The following is a 25,664-nucleotide window of genomic DNA, read 5'->3' on the forward strand; positions in this document are numbered from 1 at the left end:
ACCCTTGTTGAGTTTAATTCCAGTTGGCGTTAAAAAAAAAAAAAGAAGGAATAAAGCTGCAATTTTTACATTGGTACTGAATCCCTGCAGCAACTTGTGGGTTGCTTTGCTTTATAAAAGGGAAGACAAAATTAGAGTGAACTCAATCACTTTTAATGAAAAGAATATATTAAACTTAAAGGGATTTATTCAGCATTTGGCAACATTTATTTACTTCTGTTAGGCATTTGCTGGGCTCTGGATTATAGTTTTTTAAGTCCTCAAAAGTATCACTCCACAGTGTTAAAGTATAACTGTGAAAAAGCATAGTGCATCTCTAGAAGAAAATATTACAGTGTGGGCTGGGGGTTCACCTACAACCAGAAAATGGTGGCAGTGGAAAATGGAGACTCGGGGTAAGCCTCAGATCAAGCACGGTTGGCTTCCACACTGACTTGCATGAAGCACAGTCTCAGTCTTTGTGGAAAAGGAAACAAGATCTCATTTGATCCTCATGATAACCTTGTAAAGTTAGCAGATATGACTCCCACTTACAAGTGAAGAAAGTGATTCAGAGAATTAAAGTGACTTGATGAAGCTCATTAGCAACTGAATCAGGAAAAGAAGTATCTTAAAGCAACCCTTCAGAGAATGTGTTGGACTGATTGTGAAAGGACATGGGTCCAGAAATTTTATTTCCGGCATTGAGTCTGATACTTTGGACTGTTAGTCATTTTGCTTATTGCCTGTCCCTCCCACTATGTATGCTCCAGGACAAGGATGAGCCCCCCGGCCCCATTGTATCCCAGCACCTAGAACAACGCTTGGCACACGGGCTCATTAATGCTTGTTGAATGAATGTTAGCTCAAGAAATGTTATTAGAGAGTTCTGACTCGATTGTCCAATTTTAAGCTAAACTAGAGAGTGAAGAACGATGTGTAGGTAATGATTAAAGCATGAATAGGAATGAAAAGAAAGCAAAATCTTCAAAGAGAAAAATTGGGGTGGTAATCAGGATAAGATAATGGGTAAATAAAGGGAACAGGGGCATTGAAGTTTGTAGAGTGATCTCCAAGTCAGGACCAGGTTTGTCAGCCAGATTATTGTGTGAGAGAGCAAAGCTAAACTAATTAACATCTGAATATAAATTCCAGTTTTAAATTTGGGCACGCATTTGCATATGCTTCACATTCAGTACCTCCAAGTGACTATTTCTTCTTGAAGCCAATGTCTATATAAAATCAGCACCATTCCCAATCCAGTAGAAATATTTCTAAGATACATAACTCAAGACAATAACTGAACCTAAGACACCTAGAATGTGGCTCTGGTTTTCTCCCTATCAGTAGCAACTTCTAAAAAATCAATGTCTAATGTTAGGTCAACAGTTATTTGATACAGAATGGTACAGTGGAAAACTGGGCTTTGGAGCAAGATCAACCCGGACTCCCAACTGTGTAGCTTTATCACATACTAGGCAAGTGACCTTGAGTAAGTCTAGTCTCTAAATCTGTTTGCCCATCTCTGTAATGGGGAATAATATTACATGCCCCATGGTTTAGAGTGAAGATTAAATGAGATAAAGTTTATGAAAAGCGTAAAAGTGCGTGGCGCAGAGTAGGCGCTGTCATAAGTGGATTCTCTTAGAAATGGGTATATCCGGGTGAGGGGCATCGCTCTGCGGAGACATGGAGAGTGAAGAATGGGAGACCGGGGTGCCTTTTAGTTGTAGAAGATGGGTTATGACAGGTGTGGGTTTGGTGTGCGTGGGTCATTGGCTAGCTCTGTAGGCCTGCTAAACCCAGTAATCTGGACATTGTCTTGGCTAACATAGAGGATGTTTTTATGTGAATACGTGTTCACCTGTGAAATGAGGTCGTTACATTGTAAAGATTCATTCTAGCTCAAATATCTGATTGCGCCTGGCTTACCCTCCGAGAGGTGCTTAACAAAAGCTGTTGCTTTAATGAGTGAGCCTCCCGTTATCCCAAAGAAACAATGAATTCGTTAGCAATATGTCGGATGCTTTCCAGTCGTTTATTTTTCGCTAGTTCTAATATTAATGCTTCTTGGGAAAAAGGTGGAAATTGGGGAGGCGAGGGACATGAAAGCACCAAATACCTTGGTTTCCAGGAGCGAGCCAAATTTTCTCCCCTACACAGGTTTAAGGAAGTAATCCAACTCCGGTTCTGGGAAAATCCAATCCGCAGTTTTCCCCTTGCTTTGGCTCCTCGCCGGTCTTACTACCCGCGCAGGGGAGACATTTGCCAGCCCTACGCGAGACCGCCGAAAGTCCACCGGCTCCGAGGAGGGCGGGACCGAAGCTCGGAAGCAGGGAGCAAGGGGCAAGAAGTCTCGGGTGCGCGCGGATAGAGGTGGGCGCCGCGGGACTACAACTCCCGGCACACCCCGCGGGGTGCGCCGAAAGCGGTTGGCTGGGAGCCCTAGCCCCACTGCCCTCGCCGGCCAATGGGACGCAGGAGAGACATCACACCCGGATTCTCGAGGACCAGTGGCAGTACAGGGGAGGCGGGTGCTTCCTTACCACTCACCTTGCGCTCGGAAAAACCGCATTTAAAAGGTCGTGCGGGGCCGGGCTCTGGCGGGTGGGGAGACCAGAGCCGGAAGGCGCGGCGGCGTGCCCGACAGCGGCGCCGGGAGGGCCCTGGTCCCCGAGAGGCACGCTCCAGACGTCGCCGGGGGCGGGGCCGGGGGCGGGGCCTGGCCTCGTTGTGGAGCGGCTCGTAATCCATCATGGCGGCCGCGGGGTTCGGTGTCCGTGTCTGACCAGCGCTGGAGCCGGAGCCGGTTCCCGGGTCCTGCGACTGAGGAGCCCCTCGGTTGTCCACGGCCCCTACCTGCGGGAGGAGGCTGGGCCCCGCGGCGGAGCTCGGGCGATGTGACTGCCTGGCGGCGGCGGCCGTGGCAACGTGCGGGGCCGGGGGAGGGGGTGTCTCGGGCAGAGACCCCCGGGCTCGGGGCAGCTGAGGCGGCCGAGCCTCCTCCCCCCTCCGTCCGCCTCCCGCCCTCCGGGCCGCGAGAGTCCTTCGTCCCTTACAGCCCTGCCCCGGCTCTGGGACACTGGGGTGGTCTCTGTTTCCCCCAGACCCGGGACACCCCGTTTCCTGAGGCGTGGAGGAGCGTCGCCCCCGAGTAAGCCGCCCGTGCCCCGCCCCGGCAGCCTCCCTCTTCCCCCCGAGCCGCCCCTCGCTCCGACTCCCGGCCCCAAGTGTGGCCTCGGAGCCCCCCATTCATATCCCCTCCCTGCTGTCAAGGGGCCTCGCCTTCCCCCCAGGTTGCTCCCGCGAGCTTCTAATGCCCTGACTTCTTCCAATGTCACCTACGACCCCCCTAGTCCCAGCTCAGCCAAAAACTTTAATGCAAACGAAAAGCTTGGACTGGTTTCACAGGCCTTTTAAAAAGCGGACTTAAAAGTTGCTGGCCATGCATTCCTCGTCCGAGCCGAGGGCCAGCTCTGGCTGAAGTCTGGGTGACCCGTGTCCCTTTCCGGAGAGCAGGGTAGAGAAGCGGGAGCGGCAGCTAGTTCGGCAGGAAATTTGACGGAAGATGAAGAAACTAAGATAGGGGGTGGGTGACTTCCACAGGAAGAGTTCTGGAGGAGCACCCCAAGACGATCGACATTTCCTTTACGTGTGGGAATCGAAGTGACTTGAGTATTACTGACCATTTTACAGCATCCTCTGTGAAGGTTTCCGTTTAGGTTTTTCTCCTTGAAAAGAAAAAAGCTGTTATTCAGCCAGTAAAAGACACTTAAAATCCAGAAACTTTTGGGTAGCATTGCAATTACATTACTTCAAATTGATAAACTGCGAAAATAATCGGAACTCCTGTTTACATGTGTCAACCTAAAAACTGCTTCCTTTTGTTATGGAAGATGTCTTTTGTGATTGACCTCAGTTACTGACTTGTGGAGAAGCGGTGAATGTGCAATCCGACGTATACACCGTTTTCCTTCTAAGCTCACTGACTGTTCTGAACGATCTTGAGCCCTCTTCTGGAAAGGGGTGTCTATCGTTACTTTATGGGGCAGCAGCCTGGAAAAGTTCTTGGGGACCAAAGAAGGCCAAGTTTGCCTGCCCTGCACTTTATCAAAGGAGCAGGGAAGAAGGAATCATCGAGGCATGGGGGTCCACACTGCAATGTTTTTGTGGAACATGGTGAGTGCTTTGCAAGCTTTCTGGTCGTGTTTTTCCCTTTGTATTCAGCTTAGGAACGCATATGGAACTTTTGAACAAGAGCACTTGTGTCAGTTCCTTGCATTTCTACTTAAAACTTCTGTTAACTATAGTTCTCTCCTAGTTTTTGGTGGAACTTTCTTTAACAAGAAGTTACTTGGTGACACTGTATGGCTTTCTTCAAAATCTGTTAGAGTTGCTTATTTCTCACCAGATTCCCCTTCTAACTCACTGTTGAAATGGACAAGCCATTTTGCTATTCCGGTTTCCTGAGGAGGTTGGGCTTAAGTGGTTTCTCAGGATCCATAGTCCATGGCTCTGGTCTAACCTAAGGCCTGGGCTCTTCCCTCGAGATGCATAGATGCTTTACTACTTTGTCTACAGAGAGCTTTTATTGTATACTCAAAGTGGTGTGTGCTCCCCAAAAGGTTAAGAACCACAGATCCTAGTTGACACTAATATCCTTGACCTTTTCCATCGTAAGTAGGACTTGAAAATACTCACTTTGGAGGTTTGTGGGAAAAATCAGGTGGGGAAGCAGCATTCCTCGTGCATTGAGGATACCCAACTTTTAGATATTTTACCTTACACAAAGAGTAATCCTCTCCCCATGTATGGAGCTTTCCTCCTCTTCTTTCCTGTTTCAGATGACATCTGGGGCAAGAAAGGTTGTCTTTGACATTTTTGTGAATATATTTGGCATTTGAGTGCTGGCAGTACATGTGATACTGTTCACTTCCAGTAATTCTGTGTGAAGTTTTAAAACTAAGGGTCAGCTTAGGCTGAGGTCTGTAACAGGGGCCCGCCCTGAACCAGTTAATCAGGGTCCTGTTTGTGCTGTTGCAGCCTGACGTTTTTCAGCCTGTGTACTTTATATGAAAATATCGATTGAGCCCACGCGCCCTATCAGCAAATGTAAGGTGTGTGTAAGTGGCATATACTGTACTTCGAAACTCGGTCACGAGTACCTCTTAACAATGGGTGACAACAATAAACAAAGGTCTCTGTTCAGTGAACTGGTGTTTCATAGTTGAGGTTTGACCTTACAGAAAAATATTCCCCTCATCTAAATAGTCTGGGTTCTTGGATTTTACTTTGCCTTGAAACATTAGTTATATTTTAGCATTGGTTTTGGACAGGCAAATGTGGTAATATGTTATAATGCTTCCCCAATTCTGGATTTATAAAGTAAATTACCATTTTTAACTAGTGATGCTCATGCAGCCTTAGATAGTGAAAATTGGTACCAACTTTTTGGAGAGCTTTGGTCGTATCTATCAGAATTTAAAATGTACGTACCCGTGACCCAGTAATCTTACTTCTAGGAAACTATCCTAGTATGGAAGAGTGTAGTCCCCTTGATGTCCTAGTACCCCTTCAGGGGGTCCAGGGGTTAAAACTGTTTTCATATTAATACAGTACTAAGATGTTATTTGCACTCTTTGCACTAATGGTGCAAAAGTAATGCAGACTCCTTAGCATGAATCAAGGCTGTGACATCTACTACGCTAGTGGCCGTTGTATTCTTCACGCCATGCACTCATAGTAAAGAAAAAAAATCGGGGCTGGTTCCGTGGCTTAGCGGTTAAGTGCGCGCTCTGCTACTGGCGGCCCGGTTTCGGATCCTGGGCGCGCACCGACGCACCGCTTCTCTGGCCATGCTGAGACCGCGTCCCACACACAGCAACTAGAAGGATGTGCAACTATGACATACAACTATCTACTGGGGCTTTGGGGGAAAAAAAGGAGGAGGATTGGCAATAGATGTTAGCTCAGGGCCGGTCTTCCTCAGCAAAAAGAGGAGGATTGGCATGGATGTTAGCTCAGGGCTGACCTTCCTCACAAAAAAAAAAAAAAGAAAGAAAGAAAATCGATTTTTACTTAAGAATGTCCTTGATGGCAGCAAAAATTATTAATTTTATTAACTCTTGACCCTTGTGTATATGTGTTTTGACTGTTCTGTGGGATAAAATGGGAAGTATGCATACGGCATTTCTGCTGCGTGCTGAGGTATAAGGGTTATTTCTAGGAAGGGTGCTTGGGTGGTTGTTTGAGATGCAAACTGAACTAGCCACTCTTTCATGGGCTACCATTTTCACTGCAAACTACAGCCGACGAACGATGGTTATTCAGACTAAAAAATGTATAAAGGAGTCTTTCATGGACAACAACGGTATTATCTGTTGTCAATGATAAAATTTTAGGTTTCCAGGGGAAATTAGGATTTTGGAAAACTTGTATTTGCTGCTGTGTTGGAGAGATTGGTGGTAATATTTGCAAATGTGATATTTTGATATAATGAAATGTATTATTTGGAAGATCTACATAATTCAGTGAACCGATATTTTCTAAATGATCAACACATGAAGTTGTAAAATCACACACAGGTAAAAGATCCGTTCAAGGTGCAAGGTGGACAGTGGATTTTAATGTGGCAATGCAAACGTTCATTGATACGGTTTTAGATTCTACATCACAACTAACCTTTAAGAAACTACCAAGTTTTGGTGTAGCTTCAAAGAAGAATAGTTACAATTATCTAAAAACAGCGGAGAAGTTATTTTCCAGTAATAATAAAATGTTTATTTTTAAATGAATAAATAATTTAAAATTTTCAGTTTAAATTTCTATATTGCAAATATTGATGAGATAACCTATATAAACAAAAGCCCTTTGAGGTCCTCAATAATTTGCAAGAGCGTAAAAGAGGTCCTGAGATAAAATTTGAGAACTGCTGCTGTAGAAAGTCGACGAAGAAGGCACAGGAGGATGTTGATTGCCGGCATACTGTCAAGTACTAACACCGAGAGACGGCCATGTAGTGGTAAGTGGAAAAAAGCAATTTGGAGATCAGTCTGCATGGTAGAGCCCCATTTTTTTTTTTTTTTTTTTTTTGTGAGGAGATCAGCCCTGAGCTAACATCCGCCAATCCTCCTCTTTTTTCGCTGAGGAAGACGGCCCTGGGCTAACATCGGTGCCCATCTTCCTCCACTTTATATGGGACGCCGCCACAGCATGGCTTACCAAGCAGTGCGTCCGTGCGCGCCCGGGACCCGAACCAGCGAACCCCAGGCCGCCGCGGCGGAGCGCGCGCACTTAACCGCTTGCGCCACCGGGCCGGCCCCGTAGAGCCCCATTTTTGTAAAACAAAAATTATCTATCTATTTGTCCACGCACAGAAAAAAGTGTAGAAGGATTTAGACTAAAATAGTCGTTATCTCTAGGAAATTGGGATTTAGGTGGAATAGGAGAAAACTTTCACTTTTTACTTTGTATTTGTGATGTTCCAGATTTCTTTTTACGACAATTTTGTGTTATTTTGTAATATAAAAAGTGTGAGGATTTAAAAACCGAATTGATGGCAGCCCAATTAAATAGTCACTTCTTTTCGTCACCCTTTTATGAAAGAATTTGCCTAAGTCATATTTTAATGAAGACAACTCAATCTTTTTAGACTTTGGGTATTCTTTTTCTAGGGGAACACGGTCTTACTTTGTGTTATAAATTGTTCTTGATCTGTCATAGGCTGATCTTTCTAGAGTTGGTTAATATCCATATAGGTTGGATTTAAAAACTTGCAGTCATAACATACAGTGTTGGACCAGACGTGAATCTGAAGGCCAAGAATAATGTTCTGTGGTGGTGGTGGTGGTGGTGAATCTTAATGGAGCAGGCAGATGGCAACTTTTTGGGGTCAAAAGGGCTAGTCATATGTACCGGGAGGGTAGGGGAGGGGAGGAGGAAACCATGATGTTATTTCATGTACCATATGTTACTTCTCAATTTCAGTGGCTTGACCAAGAAAATTTGCTTTTGGAAGAGTTGGTAAAACAGGATTGAAAGCATTCACTAGTAAACCTCTTTTCCTTAGTGTTTGCTTCCTTCTTCAACAAACATTTGGTGAGCACACACTATGTACCAGGTCGTGTTTTAGTCATTGGTGATCTGTTAGTGAGCAAAAACCTATCCCTGCCTTCCTGAAACTTACATTCTAGTGGGAGGAGACAGACCGTAAATAAGCTAAGGAAGTGAGATATAGAGTATGTTAGACGGTGATAGGTGCTGAGGAGAAAAATAACAGAAGAGGGGATAGGGAATGTTGGGGGGGATGGTTTTAGTTAGCGTGGCCGGAGAGGCCCCACTGAGAAGGTGGCGTTTGAATAAAGACCTGAAGGAGGGAGGTGAGGGGACAAGCTATGGAAATAATGGGGTAATAGCATTTCAGGCAGAGGGAATCGGGGTGCAAATATCCCAGGGCAGAGCTTGCTTAGCACATTCAAGGAAAAGCCCAGAGTAGCTAGAACAGAGAGAGCAGAAGGAGAGTTGTAGGAGATAAAATGGGGGTGGTGGGAGAGCGGCTGGAGAGAATGTGGCCTTGTTGGCCGTTTCAAGGATTTTGACTTTTCCTCATGTGATTTGGGAAGCCTTTGGAGGATTTTGAGAGAGGAGTAACAAGACCTGACTTCTGCTTTAATAAAGTCTGTGTGGCTGCTGTGTTCTGAAGGAGAGCAAAGGAGGAAGCAGATTCCTCTTAGGAGCTGATTGCACTAATCTAGACAAGAGTGATGATGGCTTGCACCAGGGTGGTGGCAGCAGTGAAGGGGTCAGGTGCTGTGACTATCTGAAGGCACAGCTGACTGGGTTTGCTCTTGGATTAGGTGGGAGATGTGAGATGTGAGAGAAGTCAAGGTGACTCCAAGGTTTTTGGACTGAATAACTGGAAAAATGGAGTTGCCTTTTACGGAAATGTAGACTAGAGGAGCAGGGATTTGGGAGGTGGGTTGGAGAGGATGAAGATCAGGCGCTTCTTTCTGGACATGCTGCATTTGAGATGCCTATTAGGCATCCAGCTGGAGATGTTATATATGCAGTTGAATCTACAAACGTGAATTCAGGGAAGCAGTCGAGGCTGGAGAGAACCTGGGAGTCATCAGGTTATAGATGGTATTTAAAGCTGTGAGGACGGATGACCTCCCCAAGGGAGGAATCTCCCTGTATGCGTCTTTCATATATGTAAGATGACGTTCAATAGTTTATGAAATTAAGGCTTTACATTCTTATATAGGATTACTTTCAGTCTTTTTACTGGGGGGGGAGTGACATTCAAATTTTGTATGGGAATGATTTTAACTCATCTTTAAGTTTTAAATCCTGTTTCTCTGTGGATTTTCCCTAAATCAAAAAGTTGCAGATTTTTTAAAAATTTGCACACAGATTTTCCTATTTTTCTTAGTAGTGAATGTTTTTAATATAAAATCACTTCAATTTTTAAAGTTTTGTAGTGCTTTTCTAGTTAATGCTTTAAAAAATTGGGAGCTTCCGGGTTGGTGAACACGTGGGGATTTGGGGAGAGCGGCGCTCTCAAAGAGAGGGCGTGGAAGCCGCACGCCCTTCCCCTGTGCCTTGTCCTGCCCGTCTCTTCCATCTGCTGTTCCTGAGTTATATCCTTTTATGATAAACCAGTGATCTAGCATAATACAATTTATTTCTGGTTCTCTAACTTTAAGTTAGTACATCTGTATCCTTCAGGGTATTACTTATTTAATTTGTTTATATCAGATGTTTTCTTATGAGCTTAACTGAAAGGTGATTTTAAGAAATTGTTTACTCTCAGTTTAAAACTATAGTTGTCGAATAAAACTTTATTCAGGGTAATAGAATAGGAACTTGATAGATCAACACTGTAGTTCCCATCATTGTTAACTTACAGTCGTGTGCAGCATAACGACGTTTTGGTCAAGGATAGACGGCATATAGGACGGTGGTCCCATATGAGATTAGTACCGGAGAGCCTGGGTGTGTAGTAGTCGGTACTGTCTTTGTGTAAGTACGCTCTGTGATGTTTGCACAATGACGAAATCGCCTCACAGTGCATTTCTCAGAATGTATCCCTGTCATTAAGGGACACATGACTATATACTAAACATCCGTACACAGTAGGAGGTGCGAGAAAGTGCAGCTATTGTGTCTTACAGGTATTAAAGTTAAATCAGTCAGATTCTTAACAAGAAGTTGCATGGAAGGATTCTATCCATGTACTTATGTTAAGGATTGGGTTGTGATACATGAACTGTGAAAATGCAAAATTATGTGTATGTACATTTTTAAAGGCACCCTGTTATTTCTCATAGTCTGATACATTTTTTACGGCCACCTTATATTTCATGAAACCTTATTGCACATTTAAAGAACTTTGCTTATAATATAGAAGAAAATAGAAATTTCAGTTGTGGGATAAGTAAAGGAGAATGATCGAAGATGATTTAACAAGAAGAGTTTTTACCTTATTTAAATGAAGCATCCTGTCAAAGAAAATAGTAGAAATAGGAGAAAACATGACGTCATTTTGTATTGGTTAGGACTTCACTTGTGCTTCAGATCTCCAGGTGATAACCACTGGTGTGTGGTGAAGGTGTTGCAAATAGATGCATTTTTTGAGTGGGAGGAAAAGGGATGAGTTAACATGACTGAACTAAGGATTACACCCATAGGAGGATGTTAGGCATATTATCTGGGTCCAGGGAGTAAAAAGATTAAAATTGCTCCTTAGAAGATGAGCCTGAGTCAAAGGAAGCACTCCCTTAAGGCCTTCCTTGCTGGTTTCTGCAGTTCCCTGACTCCTTGTCTTAAGAGTGCTTGTGCCTCTGACGTCACTCTTCCGTGTGTTCAAAACCTGCCTGCCTTTCAGATCTCTGCTCGGGTCCCACCTCCTTCTTGAACAAAAATTTTGATTTGTTGTTTTCAATGTATTTAATTCCCAAATATTTGGGGGGTCTAGATAATCTTATTGATTTCTAACTTAATTCCACTATGGTCAGAGAACATCCTTTGTAAGATTTTAGTCTTTTGACATTTACTGAGACTAATTTCATGGCCCAGCCTATGACCTATCTTGCTGAAGGTTCCATTTATACTTGAAAAGAATATGTGTTTTGCACTTGTCAGTTGTAATTTTCTATAAATATGAATTAGATCAAGTTGGTTGATAGTGTTTAAAATCTTCTGCATGCTGGGGCTGGCCAGGTAGCATAGCGGTTAAGAGCGTGCACTCCACTGCGGCGGCCCAGGGTTCGCAGGTTCGGATCCTGGGCATGCGCTGATGCACCGCTTGTCAAGCCGTGCTGTGGCGGCCCCCCATATAAAGTAGAGGAAGATGGGCACGGATGTTAGCTCAGGGCTAATCTGCCTCAGCAAAAAGAGGAGGATTGGCAATAGATGTTAGCTTAGGGCTAACCTCCCTCACGAAAAAGAAAAATCTTCTGCATCCTTACTTTTTGTCTACTTTTTTAATCTATACTTTTGCCAAGTTTTTTTTTTTTTTTGGTCCCTTTTTTTACTGAGAGGGGGATGTTAAAAATCAACAGCTATGATGTTAGATTTCTTTTTTTTTCTTTAATTCTATGAGGTTTGTTTTAGCTTTTAAAGCATTTGTTAGAAAAAAAGAAGCGGGGGGGAGACTAAGCATTTAACTCAAGAAGCTGAAAAAACGGAGAAATCCCGCAGTACACAGAAGGAAGAGAGTAGTGGTAAAAATAAGAACAGATGTTAAGAAATGGAAATGATCAGCAAAACCAAAAGCTGACTTTGAAAAAAAAGTGTACAATAGGCAAACTTCTAGCAAGATTGGTGAAGAAAAAGAAAAGGCACAAATGAGTAATATTTATTTATTTATTTATTTTTTTAATTTTATTTATTTATTTTTTTCCCCCAAAGCCCCAGTAGATAGTTGTATGTCATAGCTGCACATCCTTCTAGTTGCTGTATGTGGGACACGGCCTCAGCATGGCTGGAGAAGCAGTGCATCGGTGCGCACCCGGGATCCGAACCCAGGCTGCCAGCAGCGGAGCGTGCGCACTTAACCGCTAAGCCACGGGGCCAGCCCATGAGTACTATTTAGAGTGAAAATATAACTGCAAATATTCTGTCAGTTTTTGTTTCATGTAGTCTGAAGCTCTGTTAAGTCACTGACACTTAATTTTTTTCTTTTCATTTTTCAATGTGGATACTTTCTGTTGATCTGTCTTCAAGTTCACTAACTCTTCTGCAGTTTCCAATCTTCAGTTTCCTTAAAATTGTCATTTCAGGTATTCTAAAATTTCTATCTGGTTCTTTTTTATACTTTGCCTTTTTTTATTGAGGTTCATTGTCTTTTCACTCATTAGGTCCATCTTTCCCTCCAAATCCTAGAAGGTATTTATAATGAAGACCTTGTCTGCTATTTTAAATATCTGGGTCATCTTGGGGTCTGTTTTTATTGATTGCTTTTTCTCTACATTGTGAGTCACATTTTCCTGCTTCTTTGCATGTTTAAAATTTTTTGCTTATAGATCAGATATGTGGATGTTACATTGTAGGGATTCTGGATCTTGTTTTACTTTAGAGAGGGTTTCATTTTGTTCTGACAGGCAGTTAAGTTACTGGCATATTCTTTTGGGTTTATGCTTTGTTGGAGTGAGTCAGTTTTGGATTCATCCTTAGTCCAGAGGCATGGCGCTTACTCTAGAAGTCGTTCTTTAGACTTAATGCTTGGTGTTTCTGGGATCTCAGCTAAGTGAAAGAGGTGCTCAGCAAAGTCTCTCTACTCTGGCTTGGCTGACGCTCGAGTGTCTTCAGGCACTGTGAAATCTTTGTATCTCTGTCCACTTCTCACCCTCGCAGACACTGCTGTCTGTTAAGCCTTACAGAATCTCACCTTGCACATGTGCTGCCCAGCCCTCAGCCATGGACCCACAGTGCACTTCCCTTAATCTTCTGCTCCCCACCACCCGAAACCTGCTCCTCTCAGATGTCCTGCCCTACGAATTCTAGGTGCCTCAGCAGCCTTGAATTCCAATCTTGGCTTCCTCAGTTCAAGGAGACTGCTCCTCTCCGTGTAGGTACTATCTCCCTCCCCCGTGGTTGGGAAAGTGCCCCAGGTAGGAAGTTGGAGGTGACATGCAGCTCACCTGTATTTTTCTCTTCTCTTGAGGGTCACAGTCCTGCCTTGCCTGTTGGGCTTATGCCTGAAAACAGTTGTGTCATATATTTTGTTCAGTTTTACTTTTGCTTAGGGCAAAAGGGTGTCTCATACTGCTTACTGCATTATGGCCAGAAGCAGAAGTTCAGTTCTGCATTTTTGAGCCAAGCAATATATATTTTTTTGTGGTTTGGTGGCTTCTCTCAATCAACATTATTTTTGTAAGGTTCATGCATGTTGCTGCAGGTATCAGTAATTTGTTCATTTTCGTTGTTATTTAGTATTCCGTTGTATAAATGTTCAAGAATTTATTTACCCATGCTATTATTGATGGACATTCAGGTTATTTTCAGTTTGGCTTCTTACGAATAATGCTTCTGTGAACATTCTTGTGTATGTCTATATATCTAGAAATGGAATTGCTCCATCTCAGGGTACAGGGATCTCATGTACAACTTTATTAGGAACGGCCAAAGAGCTTTCCAAAGTCAGTGTATCAATTTAGCTCCCATCTGCAGTATAGAAGAGTTCCAGTTTCTTTACATTCTTGCCAAACCTTGATATTGTCAGTGTTTTAAATGTTAGCTTTTCAGGTGGTTGTGCAGTGGTATCTTATTGTAGTTTTAATTCTAAATTTCTTTGACAACTCATATAGTTAAGCACTTTTTCATATGTTTATTGGCCATTTGGATATTATACATATATACACATATGTGTATTTCTTATTGATTTGTAGGAGTTATTTATATATTCTCAATACAGGTCCTTTGTTGAATGTATTTATTGTAAATATCTTCTCACACTTTGTGGCTTGCCTTTTTATTCTTTTAATGGTGTCTTTGATGAAACAAAGTTCTTAATTATAGTGTTGTTCAATTTAATAATCTTTTTCTTTATGGTTAGTGCTTTTTTATGTCCTATGTAAGAAATCTTTATCTACTCCAAGGTCATGAAGAAGTTTTATTCTATTATCTTTCATATTTAGATCCACAGTTCACTTGGAATTGATTTTTCTATGTAGGGATGATGGTTCATTTTTATTTTTTCCAATTCACCTAGTTCTTTAATTGAAAAGAATATCCACTACTGCATAAGTCAGGTCTCTATGTATGTGTGGGTCTGTTTGGGAACTCCATACTCTGCTCATTTGTTCTGTTTGTCTGTCTTTGCACCAGTGTCATACTGTCTTAAATACTGTAGCTTTAAAATAAGTCTTAATGTCTAGTAGAGTAAGACCTCCAAAACTGGACCTCCAAAATCTTCAAGGTTGTCTTGGCTATTCTTGCTCCTTTGTATTTCAAAATACATTTTAGAATCGGTTTAATCAATTTCCATACCCAAACCAAAACACCTGTCAGGATTTTCTACTAGGATTGCACTGAATCTATAGATTGCTTTCATCCGAGGAATGAATATTGGAATATAAAGAATTCTTATTGGTCAAAGCAAGCTGTTTCAGGAGACACTTTTTTCCTGTTAATGATAAAGGCTAAATGATTCCTATAAATTGTTGCAATTTTCAAAATATCTGCTTCTTCTTCTAGATTCACCCTTCTGTGATTTTTTTGTTGTTGTTCTATTTTTCTTTGACACTCAGTACTTGGTTCCTTGATGGTGGAGATAAGGTTTGTACATCTTCATGGGTCAAGCACTATATTTTTTTATAGATTAGATGCTCAGTAAGTATGGCATTGAATCTAATGAAGTGATTATCTCCAGTGCCTACTCTGTATCATGTCCTGTGTCAGTCTGGGGTAGTACCGCCGATCACCCCAGGACAAGGGGACAAGATAGCTAGCCAACAAAAGGCTCTTTGTGTCCAGTTTACAGTCCTGAGGACCACCATTGGCCATCTGCTTGGGACAATGGTTATCGCCTTTGAATCAACAGTGTGGGGTAGGTCCAGCAAATGGGCTGAGGCAGGGGGCACTTGTTCAGTTTAATCATGGTTGTTGAGCAGTGGGGAGACCCCTGTTGGAGCCAGCAGTACGTTTCATCTCACTTCTTATCTTTTCTATGCCAAGGGCTGCTTGTGACCACTAACTGAATCCAGAAGTACAGTATAGGAGTGTAGGGCTGAATTTATGGTAATACCTAAACTAATTGGAACCTTCACTCAAATAGCTTTTATTTTTGGCACTTGCACTTTTATGAGATAGAAAGAAAGGCAGCCAATCCAGTATCAAGAATTTAGTCAAAACAAACAATTCCAGGATTTGCCCTGGTATTGAATAGATTCACTATAAACTTCTGTACTTTCTACTTCTGCAGTATCATATAGTAATTCATAGTTTGGTCCTTCTGTAGCATCCTAAATTGCAAAGAGTGTCTCTTGTGGATGTGTAAAGATTTAAGAATTTTTAAAGCACTTTCATATACTTTTTTTTTTTTAATCTATGATATAGGTAGGAGAGACGTTATTCCTGTTTTTCAGTAGAGAAAGCTGCAGTTCAGGGTGGTAAAGTGCTGTTTTTAGGATTACATTGCTGATTCGTTATAGAGCAGGGGTTGAAATCAAGTGTTTCTTGATAGCTTGAGTATTTTTTCTATCAAAAACATTGGTTTTTGAAGATGGACTAATGCCTTTTGAAAATCTTGTGATGGGGTTTGGATTTATAATTCATTTAATCAAAATTTTTATTTTTTCACCATTTTGTGGAGTATGTTTTTAATACTCTATTGAATATGCTTACCCTTTGATAGTTAGGTGGTAGTGTGTAACAAACATACTTTATTTATGCTTTTATAATTTCTTTTTTTTTAAATTTTTTTGTGAGGAAGATCAGCCCTGAGCTAACATCGTGCTAATCCTCCTTTTTTTGCTGAGGAAGACCGGCTGTGAGCTAACGTCTATTGCCAGTCCTCCTCCCTCTTTCTTTATCCCCAAAGCCCCAGTAGATAGTTGTATGTCATAGCTGCACATCCTTCTAGTTGCTGTATGTGGGACGTGGCCTCAGCATGGCTGGAAAAGCGGTGCGTCAGTGAGCGCCCGGGATCCAAACCCAGGCTGCCAGTAGTGGAGCGTGCGCACTTAACCGCTAAGCCACGGGGTCGGCCCCTATGCTTTTATGATTTCTAATTTTATGTTTTAATGAATTTAATTTTACAATTCATAATTTTGAAAACCTGTAAATTTTTCTACAAGGTTTGTGGCTGTTTTAAAATTAATTTTTAAATTAAATTTAATAATTTTGAGTAGATAATACATTTTCTGATTTAAGCTACGAGACTATATTACAAGTGTATATTCCAAGGAGCTTGCTTCTGCCCCAGCCCCTCTCCTTTTCACTCCACTGCTCCCTCTGGGCAATCAGTTTTATTAGTTTCTTTTTTATCCTTCCAGTGTTTCTTTTTGCAAATACAAACAAATATGTACTTATTATACAAAAGATAGCATACATTTACTGTTCTGTGCTTTACTTTACTTTGTTTTTCACTTGATATATCCTCAGGATCTCTCCATATTGGCATATAGATAGCTTCCTTTTTCTTACGGCTGTGTTGTATCTCACTATCTTGGAAGTATCACTGGTTTTTCAACTAGTCCCCTGTTTCTGGACATCTTAGTTGTTTCCAGTCTTTAGCTATGACAAACAGTGCTGCAAGAATAACCTTATATCTGTCATTTCATACTTGTGCAAGTGTAGCTGTGGGAGAGATTCCTAAAAGGGAGTGTGCTGGGCTAAATAGTTAATGCATTTGCAACTTTTATTAGTAGATGGATGTTACTTAGTAGATTAATAGTAGTAGATAGATAGGTGGTGATATAGATACTACATTGGTAGATGTTACTGCCCAATTCCCTTCCATGAGGGTTGTACTAGTTTACACCCCCGTCACGAGTAATGCACAAGAGTGGCTGTATCCCTAGAGCCGAGCCAAGAGAGTGTGTTGTCAACCTTTGGGACTTTTACCAATCTGATAAGAAATAGTATCTTAGTATGGTTTTAATTAGTAGCTCTCTTATGAGTAAGGTTGAGCATTTTTAATGTGTTTAAGGGACAAACATATTTATCTTTCTGTGAACCATCTCCTCAGGTTCTTTGTGTGTCAGATGCCTAGATAGGGAACTGTGCAGGGCTGGGTTGGTTGCCCACGTAGCATCTGCTGCCCTCCGGCCCTTCACCCCCGTGTATCTCACAAGGGATGGCTCCATCCCAGGCTCCTGAGTAGGCAATTTTCAGCCTTGTCTCTACATTAGAATTTCCTCAGGAGCATAAAAAGACTGTGTCCAGGTCCTACCCCCAGGGGTTGATTTAATTGCTCTGGGGAGATGCCTGAGTATCAGTTTTTTATTCTCTTGTTTAGTAAGGAGAGACTTCATTCAGAAGGATGATTTCAAGGCAAGAGAGGGACTGTTGCAATTGAGAGAGAGTGCTCTGAACACGAGGTCTGCAAGTGTCTCCTTGTTTCTGTTTTTAACTCTCCGAGTGACTCTCACGGGCAGCCGGGATTGAGCATCAGTGGTCTAAGTCAATCATAGGCATCCTAAACTTACCCCTTCTGAGGGGAAGCAAGCCCTTTTCTTCCCTGGTGTTGGGACTGGGTCTTTGCTTCTGGTAGCCAGGCATAAGCCGTGTAAACCCTGAGGGCAGCCGCCTCAGGCTGGAGCTGAAACCCTGGGGAGGGGCCGGGCGGGAGAGTGGGGACAGTGTGAGACTGCTGTGTCCACCTCCCCTCTGGACTTCAAATTAGGTGACATAATTCATTTCCTTGTTGTTTAAGCCATTTTGAGCTGGGGTCCCTAGTACTTGCGCCACCAGTGTTCTCACTGAAAAAGTAATAAATTTTAACCTGATCGATGTTTTCTGCTTTCTGTTTTTTGAAAGAAAAATGGCAGATTCCATTGACAAATGATATTACAATTCCTTATGTTTGTTTGGCTCTTTAGTTTATATACCACTTTCACACTTGTTTCTGTTTTGTAAAGTTGGCAAAATCCTGTCTTCTGAAGATATATCCTTACCTCTCCCTACCACAGGGTACTAATTATATCCCCAAGGTATACTGTTGGCACTGCCTTGTGATAACATCACTTTGTTAGAGATAATACATTATTTATGCTGCCTTACAGCCCAGTCCTGGGCTGCTCTCTTGGTGGCTGACTGGATTAGCCAGTGCCAGCCCTCCTGCAGCTCTGACGACTCAGCTTGTTCCTGCACTTGGCACCCCAAGCTAATGTGCTAAGTGCCAGGCTGAGTTTAAAGAACAGGACCTCTGGTTTAAGGAGCTTTGATGTTCGTTCCAGACTGAGTTGCAAGGAAGCCACGGGCAAAGTGGCGAAGCCTGCTGAGTGCCGGTGCTGGTTCTTGGGCCTGAGGAGCAAAGACTGAAAAACTCAGCTCAGTTCCAGTGTCTTCTTGAAGCCTGCTTCTGACCACTGTTTGCCTAAGTGTTAAAATAGCTTTGACCTCCGAACAGTGTCCATTCTGGAGAAATGTGTCCTTTTTTGGTGATACGTGAGACTTTTCAGTGTAGCAGTGAAAATAGAACTCTTTATACAGAAAAATATATGGCTTATGTTATTTGTTAGCATTAAGCTGACTGTGTAGCTCTCTGTTACTTTGGCTGGGCCAGAACATGTGACATTTAATTGGTAGCATCCTCCTTGATGTTATCTAATTCACGATTGTGCCATTGTCAGACTAAATGCATAGTGTTTCCTGATGGTTGGGTTTTTTTTTGAATGTTTAATTAAGATATGAGTATAAAGGAGAAAAGCCTTCAGGAAATATAAGATATATTTATTATTTTAAAAATAGCTATGGGCCAGCCCCAGTGGCCCAGTGGTTAAGTTCAGTGTGTTCTGCTTCGGTGGCCTGGGTTCGGTTCCCGGGCGCAGACCTACACCACTCATCTGTTAGTGGCCATGCTGTGGCAGCGGCTCACATAAAAAAGAAAAAAAGGGGGAGATTGGCAACGGATGTTAGCTCAAGGCAAATCTTCCTCAGCAAAAAAAAACCCAAAAAAACAGCTACTTTTTTTTAAATAAAAACAACATACATTTTTGTAAATTATTTATCAAGGAAGATTTGATTCAGAAAGTAATTTGAAGTTCAATCAGCATGATCAGTGCTACTTTAATTCCTGTTCAAATGAAAATTAATCCTCTCCTAGTCAAAGTAATAATAATCAAAGTAAGGGAAATGTAGGTGTCCTAAGAGCAGTTTTCAGAGTACATTTGAGTTACAGGGCTTCCAAATTATGAAGTCATAGTTATTGGATGGATTTTGTAAGTTGATCAGCCCCTAGTATGACTTTCTTTCTAAGTCTGCATCATTGCTTTGTAAGAAGGTGTAATCAGGATGTTGGTGATGAGTCAGAAGAGTTGGTGACTTATCCTTTAATTGAAGTGGGTTTTTGTGTCAATTGGCTGGTGGAGGAGTTATCACTAAATTCATAATGAATTGCCTAATGAATGGCCACAAATCCACAGTCCAAAGGGCCATGTCCTTGCACCAGGATGTCCTTTAATCCCAGGGCTGGAAAGAGCTGGAGGTTGGCCACTTCTCTGTGCTCAGGTACAAAGTTCCTAAGCTAGCGGTTTGCTGCTCTGTTATGTGTGAATGCAAGTTGCAGGGCTGCTGGGCACCCATAGAAGCCACGGCAGACCCATGGTGCAGGGGCGAGAGCAGGAATTCCGGTTACCCCACGGAACTACATGTTTTGGCCAAGACCTGTGGGTTATACAGAAGAGGGCAAGGCCATGCCTGTCCTCAGGCATTTAGTCCAGTACAGAGAAAAGCAGGAGCAAGGTAAGAAAAATGTTGTGAAAAGGAAATTGGATGAGGGCCTAGGAAAAGGGATAGAGTGGGTTGCTTAGGATTGGTGATGCCACAGCCACTTGCCACTGCGTAGCACCAGTACTGGGCCGGGCTGTGGTACGTCTGGCTCAGATCTTCTCTGGCAGGGGACTCTGTGCCCTTTACAGACCGCTTGTCCAGAGGGAGGAACCTGACCATTTGCCCCATCGTCCTAGTCCTTTCTGGTGATGTGAGGCTCACCTAGGCCAACCAAGGTTCCAGTGTCATGTGTGTTCTCTGGTTGTCCCTGGTTTGGGCGATCTCAAAGGATGGCTGTTTGTGAAGAGCATTGGGACTTTTTACCTCTTGAATTAGGCGCTCCAGCTTCGGTGGATGTCATTTTGACGGTGTATGCTCAGCAGTGAGTCAGATGGGATGCACGGATGGCTTTTCAGTTATTAACCCCATACGATGTGCTCTCCTGACACGCTCTGAGAAGTCCTGATGAAAGTATTGCAAACTTTTTCCCACTGGCTGGAAGTTGAGGCCTATTTCAGCAAAAGCGCTTTCATCTCTTCTGAAGTACATTAGGAAAACTGGAGGCCGTCACTCAGTTCACTGATGATGGGTCGTGTGTAAATAAACATCTTAGACAGACGCTAGGTGTTGTCATATATTCCTTACCTGTTATAGCTGCTGTTTGAGTGCTTTCTCTGTGCATAGCCCCAGACATATTATTTTTAAAAGTTTCCGAATAACGCCAGAGCTCTTATTCTAAAGTGCAATCTAAGCTTCAGGTTCTGTCGCTTCAAACCCTCTGGAGGTTCCCATTGTGTACAGCAGCAGTCTCTATTCTTGTGAAAACTCATGTACTCTTATCCCTAAAAAGTTTTTGAGCAAGAAAATCATATATGTATATGTAATTGCTAAAGATGTGTTTGAAGTTTTGTCATTGAATGTTTTTCTCGTTTCCTTTTATGGAGACCGAGTGGGCAGGGAAGTGAGAAGGGTGCTGTCCCTCCCTTGGGACCTTTTGATCGCCTAGTGTGGGTGTGATTTTATGCTGCCCTGCCTAGTAGAGCACCCTGCTGTTTTGATTTGCAGTTTTCTGTAGAAGGAAAAAAATAATACTTGTAAACAATAGCAAAGCTCTTGATATCTCCGTGTTTCTCCCTTCCTCCCTTCTGCCTACATATTCTGGCTTCTAATAGGAAATAGAAACTCCCAGAGTGAGGGGAAAATGACTTTCACATTTAGGTTTCTCATTCTAAAGTTCTTTCTCCCAGATTTCAGCCTGAATTCTCTTGATAACAGACCTCAGCTCTTGTTCTTTGAAATGCATGTGGAAAAATGTTTATCAGTGTTGAAATTTGGCATTTTTGATCTCATGAAACTCCAGAATTGTCAGATTATTAAATTCTTGCTTGTTTGATTGTGGCTAAAATTCTATTTTTAAAGAGTAGAGTGTACTCCCAGCAAGTTGAAGATTGAATAAATAAATAAAGTGGACCTGGAAAAGTAAGGCTTGACGGTGTCACGGTGTGCATTAAACGAAAGCTTCCCAGAAATTAAAGTACAGACTGTAGAATGAATAGGAGTTCTGTTGTCCGTGACAATTTCCTGCTTCTGTGTCTATCTCCTAGTTAAGCAGGGAGACAGGGGTGACATTGAGATCATGGTTTTATCTGAATTCAAATCCCAGCTTACCACTTGCTAGCAGTGTGACCACAGACACCAGCATTGACTTAGAGGATGTGAGTTGACATGTCCTCTGTGCTGCGCGCTTTGCTGGTTCCTGGGAGTCCAGCAAGTCTTTTTAACCTAGCTCTGAGTCGCTTTCTGGTTCCTGATTTGCAAAATGGGAATCATAGTACTTACCTTGATTGTACTGTTGATGAGAGAACCTGGCACTTGGTTAGCCCCTAACAAATAGTAATTATTGCTGCAATTATTGTCTATAATTCTAGACTAACATATCTGTCAGTAATAAGGAGCAGGCCGAAAAGGACTAAACCAGAGGAAGATTAGGAAGTAAACTCTAGTAGCTATAACGTTCTGATGAGCGGTTTGCCTGCAACTAGGTTGTACGATGTTGGTAATTAAGGATTATCTATAAAACCTGTCCACATGGAATCAGCACTTGTGATGACGTTCCCTGAGGATTTCCTCGTTGTCCGGGCCTGCGGGCTATTGTTGCCGTGAGAGACAGCATCCTCTGAGCAGACGGCTACTCTGCTTTCCCTCGTGTAATTTAGTATTTCTTCAGGAGAAAGTTATCTCATCTTTAAATCTACTGCTTCTTGTGTAGCATGCTTCATTTTTTCAGCTCTTTTCTCAGAGTCGACATAGGTTTTATTTATGAACCTGGACGGAAGACGGATCCGTGAAGCATAGTTTGGTCTGTAATGCGTTGTGGTTGGTCTGCGAGAGGTAAGTCCTGAGGTTTTTAATTGTGTGTAGCCGTCACCCCAGCCTAGAATTACACAGTAAAACCAACTTTTATTTATTTATTTATTTTTTAATTTTTATTTATTTTTCCCCCGAAGCCCCAGTAGATAGTTGTATGTCATAGCTGCACATCCTTCTAGTTGCTGCATGTGGGACGCGGCCTCAGCATGGCTGGAGAAGCAGTGCGCCAGTGCACACCAGGATCCGAACCCGGGCTGCCAGCAGCGGAGCACGCGCACTTAACTGCTAAGCCATGGGGCCGGCCCAAAAACCAACTTTTAATTTTCCCTGGTCAGAAGGATTTATTGTATGGACAGAAGCCTAAGAAATTTACTGGTCTACCAGAGTATTTGCATTTTTTCTTTATGTTTTTATGATGGATAATTCTCCTCATGACTTCCTGGGAATCTGTCAATTTAAAGAAATTTAAAGGAATTTAAAGTAAATCTTATGCTCTTTACTGGTTATTTGGAGATTGGTTTTCCAGCCCCTTGCTTTTAGTCTCCTCCTCCTTGTGTCATTTAGCCATGTTATTTTTCACCAGCATCTTCAGTAACCCCAGGATGAAGAGAATACACGAATTTCTTTGAGGCTCTTTCCATATAGGAGCATTTTTTGATTCCACGGTTCTTAAGTTTGTATTTAATTATGAAATGAAGGTGGGCTTTCCCAAAAGTCTTTGGAGAATTCTTCTGACTCAGAAGTTATTTCATTCTCTTCTGTTATTGTGCTAGTGCTGATTTAGTAAGAAAAGATACAGAATAAACTATAAATAAAACTTAAAGGTTTGTATAACCACCACCAACCACAACAGGACACAAAATAGCTCCCCAATAACCTTCTTCATGCTATACCTTTGCAGTCACACCCTCCCAACCCCTACCCCCTGGCAACCACTGATCTGTTCTTGTTACTGTATGTTGTCTTTTTGAGACTGTCGTATAAATGGAACAATCCCATATATAACCTTTTAAGACCAGCTTCTTTCACTAGGCATAACGCCTTTGAGATCCAGCCAAGTGTTGCATGTGACAATAGTTTGTTCCTTTTCATTGCTGACTATATTCCATTGTACGGATATACCACAGTTTGTTTATTCATTCATCTGTTGAAGGACATTTAGGTTGTTTCCAGTTATTGATGATTATGAATAGATTTGTTATAAACCTTTATGTATAGTTTTTGTGGGAACATAAATTTTCAGTTCACTTAGCATATTAGTTTCCTATGGCTGTTGTAACAAATTGTCACAAACTGGGTGGCCTAAAACAACAGAAATTTATTTTTCTACTGTTCTGGAAGCCAGCAATCTGGTATTAGTATCACTGGGCCGAAGTCATGGTGTCAGCAGGGCCTCACTCCCTCCAGAGACTCTGGGGAAGAACCTCTTCCTTGGCTTTTCAAGCTTCTGGAGGCCACCGGCATTCCTTGGCTTGTGACCCCTTCCTTGAGTCCCTCCAGCTTCTCGCTTCCATTGTTACTCTCTTTTTCCTCTTTTATACATCATGTGCTGCATAATGACATTTTGGTCAACGATGGACTGCATATACGACAGTGGTCCTGTAAGATTTGTACCATAGGCCTAGGTTTGTAGTAGGCTGTACCATCTAGTTTGTGTAAGTACACTCTGTGATGTTCACACAATGACGAAATCACCTAACCATGGCATTTCTCAGAATGTATCCCCGTCATTAAGCCACGCATGACTGTAGTTAAATCTCCCTCAGCCTCCCTCTTATAAGGACACTTGTGATTACATTTAGGGCCCACCAGGATAATCCAGGTTAATCTCCCTATCTCAGGATCCTTAACTTAGTCATATCTGCGAAGAGCTTTTTTTGCCATATAAGGTAATAATTACAGGTTCCAGAGAATAGGTTGTATATATCTTTTGGAGGGCCTTTTTCAGCCTACCCACTTGGGTAATGACCTGGGCATGGGTATTACTGGGTCATGTGATAAGTGTATGTTTAATTTTTTGTGTGTGTGAGGAAGATTGGCCCTGAGCTAACATCTATTGCCAATCTTCCTCTTTTTGCTTGAGGAAGATTGGCCCTGAGCTAACGTCTGTGCCAGTCTTACTCTACTTTGTATGCGGGACACCACCACAGCATGGCTCGATGAGTGGTGTGTAGGTCTGCACCCAGGATCTGAACCCGCGAACCCCGGGCCACCAAAGCAGAAAGCGCAAACTTAACCACTATGCCACCAGGCTGGCCCCAGTGTATGTTTAATTTTATAGGAAACCACCAGAGAGTTTTGTAGAGTGGCTGTCATTTTATATCCCTATCAGCACCCTCACATGCCAGAATTTTTGCCATCCTTGCCAGAACTTGGTATTATCAGTATTTTTTATTTTAACTGTTCTAGTGGGTATCTCATTATGGTGTTTTTTCTTTTTAAAGATTTTATTTATTTATTTATTTCCCCCCTCAAAGCCCCAGTGGATAGTTGTATGTCATAGCTGCACATCCATCTAGTTGCTGTATGTGGAACACGGCCTCAGCATGGCCGGAGAAGCGGTGCGTCAGTGCACACCTGGGATCCGAACCCGGGCCGCCAGCAGCAGAGCACACACGCTTAACCGCTAAGCCACAGGGCCGGCCCTTCATTATGGTTTTAATTTGCTTTTCCCTGATGGCTAATGATGTTGAGCATCTTTTCATGTGAAAACTTCATACCATTTAATTTCCTTTTTTATTGCCTTTGTAAGTATGAGGAAGAAGAGAGTGAACTAAATAATAGGTGAAGGAAAGAACATTAATGTCTTACAGCAGAATCTTGCCTAACAGCATTGTTCTACAGAATAGTACAATAATAGCACATTACCAATCTCTTTTATTCCATTTTATCTTTTATTCCATTTTATCTTGTCTGTAAAATTTATTTATAAAGTTTTGTCTGAGTGGATGATATGCTTGGTTCTAATTTAAGAAGTGACTGTTACATGGCTTTAAAATGAATAATAAAAACATCTAAATCATGCTGATTCTCTACGAAATTATCTTTTTAAAATGAAAAATCTTTAACAAGCCCCCCACCCCTGCCACCATGACCCCAAGCGTGATACCTGTTTGCTGCTGTCAGGCTGCAGTTCACACTGGTTTAGTGTTGCTGTAGATCACTTTTAGGGACATTTAATCATCTTTTAGATTAGATTTTAAGCACTAACTGTTTTCTCTTGAAGCCGTGGTATATAGTAATGAATTGTACTAAGTTCTTTTTTTGGCTCTTGATTAAGTCCAACACAGTAGCTTCTGTTGCTTGAGTTCTGATAGAGTTATAAGGGGGAATTAGGTGAATGCTGGTGACTGTTACCTGAGAATTAAAAAATTCCATTC

At 42.2% G+C, this 25,664-nt stretch overlaps 2 protein-coding genes across 2 annotated transcripts in view; both read left to right on the forward strand.

Annotated features, from left to right (window-relative positions):
• The first annotated feature begins 2,702 nt into the window (after positions 1 to 2,702).
• LOC131393451 (uncharacterized) lies at positions 2,703 to 3,418 on the forward strand. Its single transcript, XM_058524307.1, has one exon. The coding sequence runs from the start codon at positions 3,314 to 3,316 to the stop codon at positions 3,410 to 3,412; it is 99 nt and encodes a 32-aa protein (XP_058380290.1). The 5' UTR covers positions 2,703 to 3,313; the 3' UTR covers positions 3,413 to 3,418.
• A 603-nt stretch (positions 3,419 to 4,021) lies between these two features.
• ABL1 (ABL proto-oncogene 1, non-receptor tyrosine kinase) overlaps positions 4,022 to 25,664 on the forward strand; it is a 139,830-nt gene continuing 118,187 nt past the window's right edge. Inside the window, exon 1 of the mRNA XM_058524304.1 lies at positions 4,022 to 4,158. Coding sequence (XP_058380287.1) covers positions 4,023 to 4,158 — 136 coding nt within the window. The 5' untranslated portion in view covers position 4,022. The remainder of the gene's footprint in view (positions 4,159 to 25,664) is intronic.

Source organism: Diceros bicornis, chromosome 28 (assembly GCF_020826845.1).
Source record: "Diceros bicornis minor isolate mBicDic1 chromosome 28, mDicBic1.mat.cur, whole genome shotgun sequence".
Lineage (NCBI taxonomy): Eukaryota > Metazoa > Chordata > Mammalia > Perissodactyla > Rhinocerotidae > Diceros > Diceros bicornis.

What these genes read in the sequence shown, in the direction of transcription:
- LOC131393451 (XM_058524307.1), top strand. Translation starts at nt 3,314, where the DNA reads ATGTCACCTACGACCCCCCTAGTCCCAGCTCAGCCAAAAACTTTAATG.